Raw genomic sequence first — 16,653 nt, 5'->3', positions numbered from 1 at the left:
AGGATAAACTCTTTAAGGTTTGTACTAGTTACTGGAAAATCAGATTTAAGAGAATGCTAGGCTTTACTAAATTGTAATGTCCTATCACTAACAGATCTTAGCAGCATTACCTAGAGAATCTCTGTAAGATATTTGGAACCAGAGAAAGTGATATACTTGGAAGAATATCTCTCCAGAATCATCCTGGAAATAGGGTGTGTTTTAGGACTGCCTGGGAATGAGGCTGATTCCTGAATTTCTAAGAGAAAATGTTTTCCAGGATTAGATGGTTTTATGGGGAAAGCTAAGACATAAGATGAAATAAGTTGATAGTCATTATTATGTTACATTTGCTTTAATGTTTCTGATGTTTATGTTTTCTGCACAGGTGAATGATAAAATTCTAATGTGGACACTCCTGGCAGTTGCTTCACTGACTGATCTGGTCATGGGGGTCCCTGGAGTTGTCTTGGCTCTGGAGGTTTGTTGGCTTGTGAGGGGCTTTGCTGAGTTGAGGCAAAGGTGTAGCTTCTAAATGTGATATCATGGTTGCCTCTGTATAGTGAGGAAAGTGGTGTGTGGGAGGTCATTCTTTCTCCTCACCCTGGTTTGGAGCTTGGGTGAGTGGTCTTGCTTGGGACTCTGGTGCCACTCCGTACCCCCATGGTCTGCTCACTTTCCCTGATCCTCCCACCTGAGTGTCCAAAGCACCATTCCCATCATCTGGGAAAGAAAGCATGCTCTTCCTCATTCTTGGTTTGCTTTTGACTTTCTAAGGGTGCACATCAGCTCTGCTGCATGTAGTTGTTAAGAATCTCCACTCGTCTTTCCCCTCTATGGTTTTTCTCTCCTGTTATTGCTTTGGGCATCCTTATGTTCTCCTGCTCTTGGTGCTTCAGTGGTGGGACCTGCCCGAGAGGAGAACTGGACAGTGGGGTTTGTGGCATTTTAGGAGAAATAACAAAAAAGAAAGGCAGGAAAAAAGGGAAAAGTGGTTTTCAGTGGTCCGTGTGCTTCCTCCTTAATTTTTTTCTCTTTTCTATCTGGTGTATGCGGCATTCAAGAACTGGCTCCTCTGGTGGAGGGCTTGCCCAATCCTTTTCAAGGGTGTTCATACAGCTTTGGTGTCTACCTGAGTGAGGTGCAGGACTCAGCCAAAGATTCAGGAAGTTGTAGAGAGGCAGTGGTCATATCTTGTAAACCATCTCAGAAGATGGGCTAAATGGGGTTGAGGCTAATCGAAGGGCCTCAAACCCATTAGAGTTACCCCAAGCATGGGAAACCCCTCTACCCAGCCCCTACTCCTGCCCAGGGGTCACTTCCAGTAGCCATGAAGGCCACTGAAGCAGGCCCTCTGGAGTGCTTAGAGTTGCACACTGGGCGCTCTCCAGTCATCCCAACTTTTGTCTTGCCTGTGGATTTCAATGACTCTGGAAGAGTGAGGCTGCCAACTTAGTACAAGTCTGTCTTACTTAAATCCATTTCATCTACAAGACAAGGCTCTGTGATGCCACTGCTCCTCTAAAAATGAAGGACAAACAATAATGTAGACACACCAATTTATAAGTATGTGTTCTATGAGAGGCTTTGTAGACTATGATCAAAATGGAAGGAACTATGATGCAATCTTTCATTTTCCCTTTATTACATTTTAAAGATTTTATTTATTTTGAGTTTTACAATTTTCCCCTTAATCTTACTTCCCTCTCCCTACCCTCCACAAAAGGCAATTTGCCAGTCTTCACATTGTTTCCATGGTATACACAGATCCAAACTGAATGTGATGAGAGAAATCATATCCTTAAGGAAGAAACATAAAGTAAAAGAGATAGCAAGATCAGACAATAAGATATCAGGTCCCCCCCCCCCCCAATTAAAGGGAATAGTCCTTGGTCTTTGTTCAAACTCCACAGTTCTTTCTCTGGATACGTATGGTATTCTCCATTGCAGACAGCCCCAAATTGTCCCTGATTGTTGCACTGATGGAATGAGTAAGTCCATCAAGGTTGATCATCACCCCCACCTTTATTACATTTTATTATGTCATTTCTCATAGATATTTGGTGGACTATTTCCCATTAATATTAACTTCCCTTGGCTAAAATCTGATGCATAGAATGACAGAATCAAAGGAAGATTTTTTGACATTCCTGAGATAAGTCACAGTGGAGTCTGAGCATCTTGAAGTAATTTAGTGGTTGGCAGAAGGATTCACCTGCACCACCGGCAGGCATGTACATTTCCCTTATCAACCAGTCAATTGTGAACCCTCAAAATATAATTTAATCTATAACTTGACTTAGTTTATCTATAGAGACTTGTTGATTAGGTTTGTTTCCTTAAGGGATATATGAGATTATGATTCTATTTGTTTGTTCAATTTTTCTGTCATTGAAGGAAGCATGGAATTATCAAACTATCTTTTTAACTTCTATATCTTAAAAAATACATGACTGATATATGTAAAATATTTTAGTTCTCGGCCTCTGATGTAATCTTGTTTATAAAAACCTTCTTGGAATCCTAGTTTTGGTTCAAAGCTCTTTTTCAGAATCCTGAATTTGTGCTTAAGCATAATATAACCCCTTGATTTCCATTTCTATAATTTGTATAATTTGTGTGGTGGTAGATTTATTTGATAGCAGTGATCTACTGCATGAGTTTAAAGAGGAGATACTTGTTCCATAACACACATTTATTAAGGGCTTACTATGTACTAGGAGTTATGCTAGGTGCTGGGAATACAAATACAAAAACAAGATGGTCCTGGCTATCAAGGAATTTATATTTTCCTACATATAAGAGAGTGGAGACCAGGGAAGAGAGGTCTTTCCTCCCTCCCCCAACTGCTAGTGACTTCCCTTTGAAATTACCTCCAATTTACCTTAAATACATTTTGTATATGACTTGTATGTGCATAATAGTTTGCAAGCTGTTTCCCCCATTAGAATATGAGCTCCTTGACCTGTCGGTCATGTTTTTTGGCTTCCTTTTAATCCTCAGCACTTAGCACAGAACTTTCTGCTTCACGTATGTTTGTTGGTTTTGTTGACTTGGGGAGTCGCAGGATTTATTAGTGAAGCTATAGGACAAATCCATTATCACACCCTTTCTAGGAGCAACAATAGCAATTATTTATTGTTCCCAAAGCAAGAACAAGAGGTGGCAAGTGGGGAATGGGTACTATGGGGAGGAACATGGGTACTAACAGAGAAGATGGTAAGATGCCAGCATTAGATGGGTCCTAGTTTTCTGGTGTAAAGTATGGTCTTGAAGAAGTTGACACAACCTCCATGAAATCTTCCTTTTGCTTTTTTGATCCTCTCAGTTGAAAGTCATCTCTCCCACCTCAAATTTTCTTCAAACACATTAGTTTTTCCCTCTTTTATTCCAAAAACTTTTTACCTTTTATCACATTTATTTATTTACATATTGTATGCTGTCTAATTATAAGTGCTTTGAGAATATGGTCTATCCCGGGTTTTGGGGGATCTGTTTTTATATACTTAGCAAATGCTGTTGAATGAAATTCTGTCTTTATTGATCTCAGGCTCATATCTTCAGGATTATTCTTTTAGATTCATTCAATAAATATTTACTGAGTGATTGCTTTATGCAAAGTACTATTAGTGGAAAAATCACTAGGCTTACACTTTTTTTTTTAAGTTTTTGCAAGGCAATGGGGTTAAGTGGCTTGCCCAAGGCCACACAGCTAGGGAATTATTCAGTGTCTGAGGCCAGATTTGAACTCAGGTACTCCTGACTCCAGGGCCAGTGCTCTATCCACTGCGCCACCTAGCCACCCCTAGGCTTACACTCTTGAAGACCTTAACCTTCACACTGTTGTCATTTTACTTCTCTCAGCCTCAGTTTCCTTATCTGTAAAATGAGAAGATTGGACTCCCTTCCAACTCTCAGACCCTGTGTTGAGGTTAAATATTTATACACATTCAACGAACATTTACTGATGATCACTTTGTGTAAAGCACTCTCAGGTGGGGGGTCATGGAAGGAGAATAGATTTCAACTTTGAAGATCTACTCTGCATGACTTGGGCACCTGCTAAATGTCTCTGAGCTTTCATTTCCTTATTTGTAAAACGAGGCCTTTGGGCTAGTTATTTTCTAAGATCTTTATAAATTCTAAACCCAATGAGCCAAGTTGTGTACAGTGATGAATAAAATATGAGACATCCTCTGGAACTTACTTGAAAGAGCAATATTGATTTTTAAAAAGATCTATAATACAATAAAGCATATAATTAAGTGGTAGGAGAGAAACACAGAGTGGGGAAAGATTACTACTTCCAGGTAGAACCAGGGCAAGATTTATGGAGGTATTATGCTTTGAGATGGGCTTGAGAGATTGGTTAATATTTTTGCAGGTAGATTTGGGGAGATGGAATTTCAAACAGAGGCAGACCAAAGCAAGGTATGTTCAACAAAGAATAGAAGTCGTTTAGTTTGGATAGAGTATGGAACATATAAGTCTTATGTGGTGGAGCAGGAAGTTTTTGAAGTAGAATTGTCAAGGTTTAGAAACCTTGGATATTTGTTGGAGGGATATTGTTGGATATTTGTAGTGAGGGACAGTGATAATTTGATAATATCATATAAACCTGAGCAATTAGGAGGATGGTGGTTCCTTTCAATAGCAATGTGAAATTCAGAAGGTGATGAGATTTTGGGGAAAGAGGATGAATTCTATTTGGACATGTTGAGTTTGAGATATTTTTGAGACATCTGGTTTGATAAGTCCAATGGGCAGTTGGTGACATAGAACAGGAACTGTATTTATAGATCTGGGTCCCATAACATCACAGGGCCTCGTCCTGTGAGATCTGTCATTGTTCAAAAGAAGTCAATACCTGATAGTCTGGCATTCCTTCATTTCTTTTTCTGGGACAACCCATTCAGAAAAAAAAACTAAATGGTTGAAAAAAGGCTTATTGTACTATTTTATGTAAGTTAACCCATTAATCAATCAATCAAAAAACTGCCTTCTGTGCCAGGAAGTCGGGATGGATTAGGGATAGGGACAGGCCACATGGGTCACTGCCATTTCTGTCAGCATAGACAGCTTCCCCTTCCAGCCCCACTCATGGTCTTCAATCTGTTCAGCAACATCCTGGTTTCTTTTTTCTACCCTCAGAATTTTAACTGGTCAGCCATTTCTCTCAGTCTCAGGCACTAGACTTAACAGCAATCAGTATAATTAGGTATAGTGACATTAGCCTTGCTCCTCTCTATCAAGGAGGATATTTCTCCCCCCTTAAACTTGATATGATTGACACTGAAAGCCCCTTGTTTTTAAAATGTTGTGAATGACATGCTTCTTTATTGTGGTGTTGAGAATTGCAGTTTAATGACACTTTTTAAGAGTCTGTAATTCCATGCTTCCTTTAAGGACAGAAAAATTGAACAAACAAATAGAATCATAATCTTATATATCACTTAAGGAAACAAATCTAGTCAACAAGTCTCTATAGATAAACTAAGTCAAGTTGTAGATTAAATTATATTTTGAGGGTTCACAATTGGCTAGTTGATAAGGGAAATGTACATGCCTGTGGGTGGTGCAAGTGAATCCTTCTACCAACCACTAAATTACTTTGGGATGCTCAGACTACACTGTAACTTATCTCAGGAATGTCAAAACGTGTTCCCTTGATTCCATCATTCTATGCATCAAATTTTAGCCAAGGGAAGTCAACATTAATGGGGAAACAGTCCACCAAATATCTATGAGAAATGACATAATAAAATGTAATACTTACAAATATATAAATACTTACAAATACATAAAGCATTGCAAGCTTGCCTGCAAGGACCCAGGAGGAACAATTGCTCTACATCTTTTTCCTCCCAAACACTGGGAGACATGGTGAGATTTTTCTTTTTATTCTTTTTTTTAAAGAAAGAGTTTATTTAAGTTTTACAATTCCCCCCCCCATTCTTCCCTCCCTCCCCTCCCCCACAGAAGGCATTCGGTTAGTGTTTACTTTAGTTCCATGTTATACATTGATCTCAGTTGAATTTGATGACAGAAAAATCTTATCCTTAAGGAAGAAAAAATAAAATATGAGATAGTAAAATTACATAATAATATAATGCTTTTTTTTTTTTTTAATTTGATGGTAATAGTCTTTGGTCTATTTTCAAAGTCCATAATTGTTTCTCTGGAAACAGACGGTATTCTCTATTGTAGATAGCTCAAAATTGTTCCTGGTTGTTGCACTGAAGGGATGAGCAAGTCTATCAGGGTTGCTGTTAGGGTGTACAATGTTTTTCTGGTTCTGCTCATCTCGCTCAGCATCAGTTCATGTAAATCTTTCCAGGCTTCCCTGAATTCCCATCCTGGTGAGATTTTTTCTTTTTTTTTTTTTGATTAAAGATTTTATTTTGAGTTTTACAATTTTCTCCCCAATCTTACCCCCCCAAGCAATGTCAATCTTTACATTGTTTCCATGTTGTACATTGGTCCAAATTGAGTGTGATGAGAGAGAAATAATATCCTTAAGGAAGAGACAAAAAAGTCTAAGAGATAACAAGATCAGACAATAAGATATCAGTTTTTTTTTTCTAAATTAAGGGGAATAGTCCTTGATCTTTGTTCAAACTCCACAGTTCTCTCTCTGGATACAGATGGTATTCTCCATGGCAGAGAACCCCAAATTAGTGACTGTTGCACCGATGGAACGATTGAATCCATCAAGGTTGATCATCACCCCCATGTTGCTGTTAGGGTGTACCGTGCTTTTCTGGTTCTGCTCACTGGTGAGATTTTTCAAACACTACTCCACTTTGGAAGTCCAGGACATTTTCCCCAGCTGTCCCCCATGCCGGCTCCTTGCAATCTTAAATTCATTTTAGTGAAGACTAAGAGACTATCTGCAAAGCACTCATTTAGCTCTAGAAAGGAGGGACTATTTTGTGATTTTTTTGTTTTGTATTCTTGTGCTTAGCATAGTTTCTGCTACATGGGGGGGCCTGAAAACATTTTTTTTTAATTCTCCATTCCTAGCATAGTCCTTAGTACACGGGGGGGGGGGCTGTTTAAAGTCCACTTTTATGGACTCTCCTTGACTTGGCTTGTGCTGACTTTTAGAGCTGGAAGGGTCTAGAGACCAAGAGACCAAGCCTTGTGTGTCTGGTGAGGAAACAAGTGGCTCTGGAGGTGGACGCACTTTCCTGTCTAATCTGCACTTTCAACATGTTCTCCGTCGCTTTAAGTCTAGAGAGTCCACACAACGCGACATCGAGTTCCGACTTTGTAGCGCATTTTCGTCTTTTTCTAAGGTCTAAAAGTTCCCCCTGAAAATGGAACGTTCCAGCCCCCCCATAAGGAGGCTGTCACCCGTGGAAACCAGTGGCCTGGGCCCCCAGGGGAGGGTCGAGCAGTTTAAACCCCGCGGGCACTTGGGGAAGAAGGGAACCCCCAGTTATAATCTACATAAAGCCCGTAACATAGACACATATTTAGCACGTCCGTGCGTGGAGACGCGCGCATGCGCATCAGAACCAGAAACCGACAGAGACCCCGCCCCTGGGCGGGGCTTCGGAGCACGTCAGCGCCCGGGGCGGGGAGGGGCGGGCCCAGGGCGGGAGCGCAGGCCCGGGATTGGTTGGCCGGCCGTAACCTTTCCCCCCCTTCCGCTCGGTCAGGTGGTGGGCGGGTGGGAGCGGCTCCCGTGGCCTGCGCTGCCGCAGATGGAGGGCGCCGAGGCGCCGCGGGAGCGGGAGCGGGAGCGGGAGCGGGAGCGGGAGGAGCAGCGGCGGTTCACCTACCAGGTCTTCCCCGAGCGCGTCCCGGAGGGCAAGCCCAAGCGGAGCTTCTTCGCCACCAGCTTCTTCACCCACAACCAGAAGTGCCAGCTCATGCTCCTCAAGGCTGTGGATCGAAGTAGGCGGCCCGGCGGGGGAGGGGCGGGCCCTGGGGGTCAAAGGTCACGGCGGGGATGCGGCTGACCCGGCTGGGGGGGCGGGGCGGGGCGGGGCTTGGCGGCTTGCACCGGCGCCTGCGCTGTCACGTGGGAGCCCGAGGCCCGGGCCACGCGGCTAGTAGTAGTAGAAGTGGTGGTGGTAATAGTGGTAGCACTAGTAATAGCAGTAGTAGTGTTAGTGGTAGTAGTGATAGTGTTAGCGGTAGTGGTGCTTATAGTGCTGATACTGGTAGTAGTAGTAATAGAAGTAGTGGCACTGGTGATAATAGTGGTAGTAATAGTAATAGCAATAGTAGTATTAGTAGTAGTAATAGTGGTGGTAGTAGTAGTGGTGGTGCTTACAGTGGTGATAGTGGTAGTAGAAGTAGTGGCACTGGTGATAATAGTGGTAGTAATAGCAATAGTAGTATTAGTAGTAGTAATAGTGGTGGTAGTAGTGGTGGTGCTTACAGTGGTGATAGTGGTAGTAGAAGTAGTGGCACTGGTGATAATAGTGGTAGTAATAGTATTAGTAGTAATAGTGGTGGTAGTAGTAGTGGTGGTGCTTACAGTGGTGATAGTGGTAGTAGAAGTAGTGGCACTGGTGATAATAGTGGTAGTAATAGCAATAGTAGTATTAGTAGTAATAGTGGTGGTAGTAGTAGTGGTGGTGCTTACAGTGGTGATAGTGGTAGTAGAAGTAGTGGCACTGGTGATAATAGTGGTAGTAATAGTAATAGCAATAGTATTAGTAGTAGGAATAGTGGTGGTGGTAGTGGTGGTGCTTACAGTGGTGATAGTGGTAGTAGAAGTAGTGGCACTGGTGATAATAGTGGTAGTAATAGTAATAGCAATAGTAGTATTAGTAGTAGTAATAATAGTAGTAGTAGTAGTGGTGCTCATAGTGGTGATAGTGGTAGTAGAAGTAGTAGTGTTACTAGTGATAATAGTGGTAGCAGTAATAGTGTTGGTAGTAGTAGTAGTAATAGTGTTAGTAGTAGTGGTGCTTATAGTGGTGATAGTGGTAATAGTGGTAGTAGTAGTAGTAGTAATAGTAGTAGTGGTAGCACTAGTAGTACTAGTGTTAATAGTGGTGGTAGGGATAGTAGTAGTAGAGGTTAGTAGTTGTTAGAGGTAGTATACAATAATAATAGTCAGCTTATATAGTACTTAGAACACGCCAGGCAATGCCTTACAGTCATTATCTCATTTAATCCTCCCACCAACAATCTGAAGTAGGTGTTAATGTTATCCTCATTTTACAAAAGAGGAAACCAAGGCAGGAAGAGGTTAAGTGACTTGTCCAAGTGTCAAGAGTCAAGCCTGGAAGTCGGTTCTCCCCTCCCCACCAATCCAAGATCAACACCTTGCCCTACATCAGACTAGTTACTGAGGTTTAAGATTCTTTAGGGGCTGGGGAAGCGACTAATGGGTTTTTAAAAATTATTGGTATCTTTGGTGTTGTATCACTTATACTTCCCAATTACTTTCCTCCTTCCTAAAACCTATCCTTATAACAAAGATTTTAAAAAGTTCATCAAAATGAATCAACACATTAATCCAATTGGATACATGAAATTTTCTCCCTCTTCTTTCCCTTAAAATGACAAAATAAGAGGAGAGCTTTCTTTTATTTTCTTTGGGGTCAGATTTGGTCATTACGATCTCACAGCACTCAGTTTCATTTATTTTGCTATTAGCTCATTTACATGATTATTAAAATCATAGTATATATTGTTTGCAGGGTTCTGCTAACTTCACTTTACCTCACATCTCATGACTTTTCATGCTTCTTTTGTACTCATTGTCTCTCATAGTGCTTTGACATTCCATTACATTTGTGTCCTGTAATTTGTTTAGTCATTAGTTAGGCTTCATTTGTTTCTTGATTTTTTTTTTCTTTAACCAAAAACAATGCTACTATGAAAATTCTAGCATATATATTTTTCCCCTCCTTGAGGCATATGCCAAAGTCTCTTGATTAAAGGGTAGATGGCATTAGGTTTGGACTCAAGAAGACTTACCATTCTGAGTTCAAACGCCACCTCACTTCTAGCAGAGATATTAGTAAATTTAAGATTTTATAAACACAGTGAGTAGGTTGCTGGACCTGAAGTCAGGATGAGTCTTTCTCAGACACTTAGTGGCCTGTATACCTCAGTTTCCTCATGTGTAAAATGAGATGAAGAAGGAAATGACAAATCACTCCAGTGTCTTTGCCAAGATAACCACAAATGGGGTCTCAAAGATAACAATGTGCATTTTAGTCACTTTGCTAGTATATTTCCCTAGAAGGGTCCTCAAAGGTCATATAGTCTAACTCCTCCCCCCAATATTCTGTAAAAAATGACTAGAATACCCTGTTTATAGTCATTTATCCTCTACTGGATCATTTCCTAGTGATGGATCTTGTTCTATTTTTAGATGGTTCTCAGTATTAGGACCTTCTTCCTTACATTGTACCATAACTTATCTCAGCAACGCAGAATATTCAAGTTGGAAGGAACCTTAGTGGCTCATACCCTAAAGACAATCCCCACTGTAACATTTTCATTAAGTGATCATTTAGCTTCTACCTGAAGATGTTAATGAGGGGAAGAATCCCTTACCTCCTTAGGTTTAGGTTTAGGATTTTAAATTTAATGCTGGACAGACCTCACAGATCTAATCTGATTTCCTCATTTCTCAGAGGAAGAAACTGAATCCAACAGAGAGTTTAAGGGGCGGCTAGGTGGCACAGTGGGTAGAGCACCGGCCTTGGAGTCAGGAGTACCTGAGTTCAAATCTGGCCTCAGACACTTAATAATTACCTAGTTGTGTGGCCTTGGGCAGGCCACTTAACACCATTGCCTTGCAAAAATCTAAAAAAAAAGAGAGAGAGAGTTTAAGAGATTTGTGCAAGTTCACATAGGTTGTGAGAGGACAAGCACAGATTTAAACCCAGATCCCTTCCTACTGATTCTCAGTATAGTGCTGTGCAGCTCCTTCCATTTTTGAATAGCATTCATTGTCAGGAAGTTTTTTGACTTTGGGCTTAAATTTGCCTCAATTTACGCTCATTGCTTCTGGTTCTGTCATATGGAATAAGTCAAGTCCCTCTTCTTCAGGACTGCCCTTCACATGCTTGAAGGCAACTGACACTCCTCTGAGTTCTTCTAGACCAATAATCTCCAATTTCTTCCATCGATCCTAATATGACCTATCTTCTCCTTATTGTGCCCTCCCCTGGATGATCTCCAGTTTATTAAAATCCTTCTTAAATGGTGGCACCCAGAACTGACCATGGTATTGAAGGTATGGTCTGACCAGGGCAGAATACCAAGGTTTCATTCCTGGCAGCTAGGCCTCTCACATTAGAGCTGTTTGGCTGCCACTTCATGATGCTAATTTGCATTGATCTAGGAGCCCACCAGACCCTAGATCATTTTCAGACAAGCTGTTTCTCTGTCTTGGACTTGTACAAGTTATTTTTTTTTAAATTAAAATCTTAAAGACTTTGTTTTCTCCCTGTTATATTTCATCATATGAGTTTTATTTTATTTTATTTTACTTTTTTGTTTTTGCAAGGCAATGGGGTTAAGTGACTTGCCCAAGTCACTAGCTAGATAATTATTAATTGTCTGAGGCCAGATTTGAACTCTGGTCTTCTTTTCTTTGGGGCCGGGGCTCTTTCCACTGCCCCACCTAGGTGCCCTGCCCTCTTGTGAGTTTTAGACCAATAGTCTAGCCTCGAAAGAACTTTGTGGATTCTGACTGGCATCATTTTGTGTTAGCTTTCCTTCTGAGTTGTATGTCTTTGCAAATTTGATGAATATGCCAAAGTTCCTCTCATTTAAGTCATTGTTAAAAATGTTAAATGGTCCAGGGACTAATTGATCCCTGGAGTGCTGTACTAGAGACTTCTTCCAGGTTGACATATAGCCATTAATAGTTAGCCTAGTTCTTCAGTTCTAAATCTGTTTAATTGTTCTGTTGTCTATCTAGTCTAATGGTCTTTAAAACTTTTGATCACACACTAAAAATTTCTTTTTTATTTGTACCTCTTACCTCTTTAGGTAATATGTATGCTTATTCTATATTTATGTGTGTGTATATGTTTATTTCTCTCTACACACACACACACACACACACACACACACACGTATTTACTTACAGGAACAGCTAGGTGGAACAGTGGATAGAGCACTGACCCTGGAATCAGGAGGACCTGAGTTCAAATTCAACCTCAGTCACTTACCACATTTCCCTATGTATAAGATGCACTCTTTTTAGAAAAATCTGGGATCTAAAAACTGGTAGTGTCTTATACAGTGGTATTTTTTTACTTGCATTTCTCGCTTTTTTGCTCTTGTTGCCTTGGTGCTCATTGTTTTATATTTGTTACTGGTATGTTAGCTTACGTTTTGCCACTTTCTGCCCAGAAATGCCTCAGAAAGGATTTTCCTTTAGTGCTGAATTCAAATTCAAAGTGATCCAGTTTGCAAAAGTGAATGGAAATCATGCTGCTGAACCTCAGTTTGGTCCTTCTCCAACTGAGAAAACAACCAAGACTGGCTATAGGAAGAAGAAATTCCACTGAAAACTCCCCAGCAGAAGAAGGCCATGAGAGAGAGGCAAGTCAGCAAAATGACCTAATTTAGAGAGGAAATTGAAGAGATGGATTGAAGAGCATAGGGCAATTGGAATTCTTGGGTTCACAAAGATGTTCAACATCAGGCAAGAAGAACTGCTGATGAAAAAAAGTGACTGAGGACTACTAGGTGGTGCAGGCCAGAGCACGGGCCCTGGAGTCAGTAGGACCTGAGTTCAAATCTGGCCACTTAATAATTACCTAGCTGTGTGACTTTGGGCAAGTCATTTAACCCCATTGCCTTGCAAAAAAATAAAAGAAAAATAGCAAAAGAAGTGACTGATTTCCAAGGAGGGCACAATTGGTGCTTCAGGTCTTGAAATGAAGTGGGCTAAGCATGTGTACATGCACCAGACTTGCCCAAAAGACACCTGAAAGCTATGAACTGAAGGTCCTTGAATTTCATGAGGAATAAAACTTGAGTTCAATAACTTTATGCAATACATTTTTTCCCAAATTTTGGACCCAAAATTAGGGTGCATCTTATACATGGGAGCATCTTATACGTGGGGAAATATGGTAATAATTGCCTAGCTGTGTGACCTTGGGCAAGTTACTTAACCCCATTGCCTTAAATAAATAAAATTATGTATATGTATATATACCCACATACATATATATACATATACATACATATATATACACATGTATATACTTACTCATTTGTAAATTATAAATATTTCCTTCTAAGTTATTAATGATATACATTAAAAGACTTCACATATATGGAATTTGAAAAATAAGCTAAAAATGAAATAACATTTGATTTTAGAATAAATTGGATCTATTGGGGTTTACTGAGTATGGGAGTGTCATAATCAGTTCTGTGCATTAGGAAAGTCACTTTAACAGGTAGATGTGTTAGAGGGGAAAGAGATTTGAGATGGCAGTAGGATCAATTAGGAGGCTAAAGCAGTAGTCTGGGCTATAGGTGAGGAGGGCCTCCGTTAGGGGAAGGGATACGTGAGAGGAGAGGAGAAACCATGTGGAAGTGCTATAAAGGTAGATACATATGAGCAGAGTGAACAATTACTTAGATACCTGGGGTTTGGGAGAGTGAGCAATCCAGGATAATACAGGTGGTAAATCTGGGAGACTGGAGGGATGTTAATAGAAATAGGGATGTTTAGGAGGAAAGGTAATGCAATCCCAACCCATCCATTGACAGGAAAGAGGCTGTCATCATAGTCCAGCAACTCTGGACCTCAGTTTTCTTTAGAAAGATTAAAATCCCCACTGTTGTTCTTAGGAAGTGGGTCCCCAGTCCCTCGAGGCTTGATTGCCCTACTCCTCTTGGCACTCTGGTTTGTCTGAGTGCTGCTCCAGGCTGGAGACAGAGCTTCTCATGTCGTCTGACCTTGTTGGGCACAGGATCCTGAGCTCTTATTTTGATGCACTTTTATTCCTGCAGGCCTTAGCTTTTTAAGCAACTGCATCACATGCTTGACCTTTTCTTGCCAACTATGGGAATCATGCCATGCACAGTAAAATCTTCCAAGACCTTTGATTCTTTTGACTGCAGACCAATATAAAAGAACATCTGGTTCTGCTCAGGAATTTTCCTGGAGATAAGTTTGGTATTGATATCAATGTTTACCTTGATAAGTACTTGTGTTGATGAGTTGGTCTTCTCAGATCTTCATTCCTCACTTATTCCAAGGTGGCATTGTACCTCCTTAGGGCACGTGAGAACTCTGTTTGAATACTGGGTGGATAGCACATGGAAGTAGAAGCATGGATCTGTCCTGATGGCCTCCAGGGCAGAACTGGGCTGAAAGGGGTGGAAGTGACTAAGAAGCAGCTTTGGGCTGCAATGGGAGGAGTGGACTCACACTCACCCAAGGGATGCCTGCAAAGTTAGGGGCTATGTGGTCACTAAAACTGGTCTGATCTCTTCCCAGTCTGAAATTCTATATAATCGGGGAAGTTAGTAATTATGAGTAATTTCATTTTTTGATAATATCATATGTATTGTTTTTTGATAATTTTACTCATTGCAATTTTTAATTTAGTGTAATTGGTTCCATATTATTCTAGGTCCATATGTCAAGCTTCTGCTGGATGCAATGAAGCATTCTGGTTGGTAAGCAGATTTTTTTCCTAAGTACAGTTTTACATTCTAGCTCCAAAAACCAGATCACTTTAGATTTCTCATTGTAAAACACACAAATGTCCATTTATGCCACTGTTTATCCCTTTAAGCATGACCAACAGGTATGAGCTGCCTACAGCCCCAGAATCGCAGAATTGGGAGATGCCTCTCTGCAGGTTGGCTCTCTGCCCATCGTCTCCTGCTTTATTTATGAACTCCTATCAGAGGTTTTTCACCTGGGGTTCATGGACTGATTTATTTATAATGATATTTTTAGAATTGCATCTCAGTATAATTGACTTCCTTTGTATTTTATTTTCTCCATAAAAATCCTTAGTCTGAGAAAGATCTGTCGGCTTCACCAACCTGAACTAGATTCTTTAGCTATCTTCATTTTGGGAGCCATCTGGTGGTGGCCAGTGACATCAACCTCAGAATCACACCCCTGAATCTATAGCTTCATTTCTGTCCAGTGTCTCTACCCATTTCAGTATTAATCAGAGTGTGGGTACACACATACACACACATGTGCACACACATACAGAAGCAGGCATATGTACACACATATATGTGCATGTGCACACACACTCTTGCTAGGTAGCCTTTCTTTAATACATATTATACTCTTTCCTTTTAGCACTGTTTACAGAGAGAGACATTTTTCTTGTGAAGATTGTAATGGAAATGTCAGTGGAGGTTTTGACGCTGCTACATCTCAGGTAGGCGCTAAAGAGCAGGATTGCTTTTTTCAGCTACCAAACACTGGGTGAGCACCTTCTGCAGGCGTGAGACCCTGTGGGTCTTCTACAGGTGAACAAGGCCTATTACGGTGTTTGAGGATCTTACAGTCTAGTAAAGGAGACCACCATTGTAGAGTCGGGTGAGATAAGTGTCTCAGGAGATGCTAGGGCTGAGGCAGTTTAGAGGGAAAACTCTGGTGCTTCTAGCTTGGGGGGGGGCTTCCTGTAGGGGGCTGGGTTTCTATTAGGCCTACTAGGATGGGTAGGATTTTAACGATAAAGTTGGGGTGCAGAGTCTCAAGCAGAGGGAATCATGTGAGTTAAAGTGTGGAGATAGAAAAGCATGGGGTGTTGGGCATGTAATGAATGTCCAGTTTGCAATATAAAGAAGTTGTAAGGAATAAGGTTTGAAGTGGGTGGGCCAGATCTTAGATTGTTTGAAATTTAGGCTAAGGAGCACATTTCTTTTATCATGTTATTTATTTAAATCTTTGTTGACTGGCTTTGAATGAATGAGTTTTGACAAATAATGAGAACTATTGAAGTTTTTTGAGGTGGCACTGGATCTCATCAGATAGATGTGGTATGACTACTTTCGGGATGCTGTAGAGCAGATTCCTGTTAGGGTATGGGATTAAATTAAATGATACCTGACTTTGCTTGCATTTCTGTGATTTTGTGCTGCTGAGATAGACAGACCAGATGTTGAGATCAAATTTGTTTGGGGGGGGGTGTGAGGGAGAAGGCCACAGAGAGATAATTGAAATTCTGGAAATGAATAGAGGGCAGAAAGAGAAGCATGCAAAGGCAGAATCTTGGGGAACCCCTCGTTTTAGGGATGGGAGAAGGAAGGAAGTGAAGGAGGAGTGATTAGATAGGAAAGGAGTAGCGTCAGCTGAGGGCAGTGTTGTTACAGAAGCCGAGGAGGAGAGAGTATAAAGAAAGTACCAGTGTTAGGTATTTAAATACTTTATAATCTATAAAGTATTTCTTTTTTTTTTTTTAAGGTTTTTGCAAGGCAATGGGGTTAAGTGGCTTGCCCAAGGCCACACAGCTAGGTCATTAATAAATGTCTGAGGCCAGATTTGAACTCAGGTACTCCTGACTCCAGGGCCAGTGCTCTATCCACTGAGCCGCCTAGCCACTCCTAAAGTATTTCTATATGGAGTTTTGTCTTCTCATTAGATATTATAGAGAGGTCAAAGAACATGAGGACTATATAAAGACCATTGAACTTGGTGATTCAAAGTTAGCTGTAAACTTCAAGATCATAGTTTCAGTAGAATGGATT

General features: G+C 40.8%; 1 protein-coding gene across 4 annotated transcripts in view; it reads left to right on the top strand.

The window, feature by feature from the left end:
- The first annotated feature begins 377 nt into the window (after positions 1 to 377).
- The window catches only part of ATP23 (ATP23 metallopeptidase and ATP synthase assembly factor homolog), a 29,210-nt gene continuing 12,934 nt past the window's right edge, over positions 378 to 16,653 (top strand). For 2 of the 4 annotated variants that reach the window (XM_074226254.1, XM_074226255.1), the window contains exons 1-3: positions 7,655 to 7,881; positions 14,568 to 14,613; positions 15,260 to 15,341. In XM_074226254.1, coding sequence (XP_074082355.1) covers positions 7,689 to 7,881; positions 14,568 to 14,613; positions 15,260 to 15,341 — 321 coding nt within the window. In that variant the 5' untranslated portion in view covers positions 7,655 to 7,688. Of the gene's footprint in view, positions 461 to 7,654; positions 7,882 to 12,321; positions 12,514 to 14,567; positions 14,614 to 15,259; positions 15,342 to 16,653 lie in introns of those variants that run through there. The other 2 variants (XM_074226256.1, XM_074226257.1) reach the window with 2 other exon arrangements.

This window comes from Macrotis lagotis, chromosome 2, assembly GCF_037893015.1.
Source record: "Macrotis lagotis isolate mMagLag1 chromosome 2, bilby.v1.9.chrom.fasta, whole genome shotgun sequence".
Lineage (NCBI taxonomy): Eukaryota > Metazoa > Chordata > Mammalia > Peramelemorphia > Peramelidae > Macrotis > Macrotis lagotis.
This window is presented reverse-complemented; position numbering and strand designations above follow the sequence as displayed.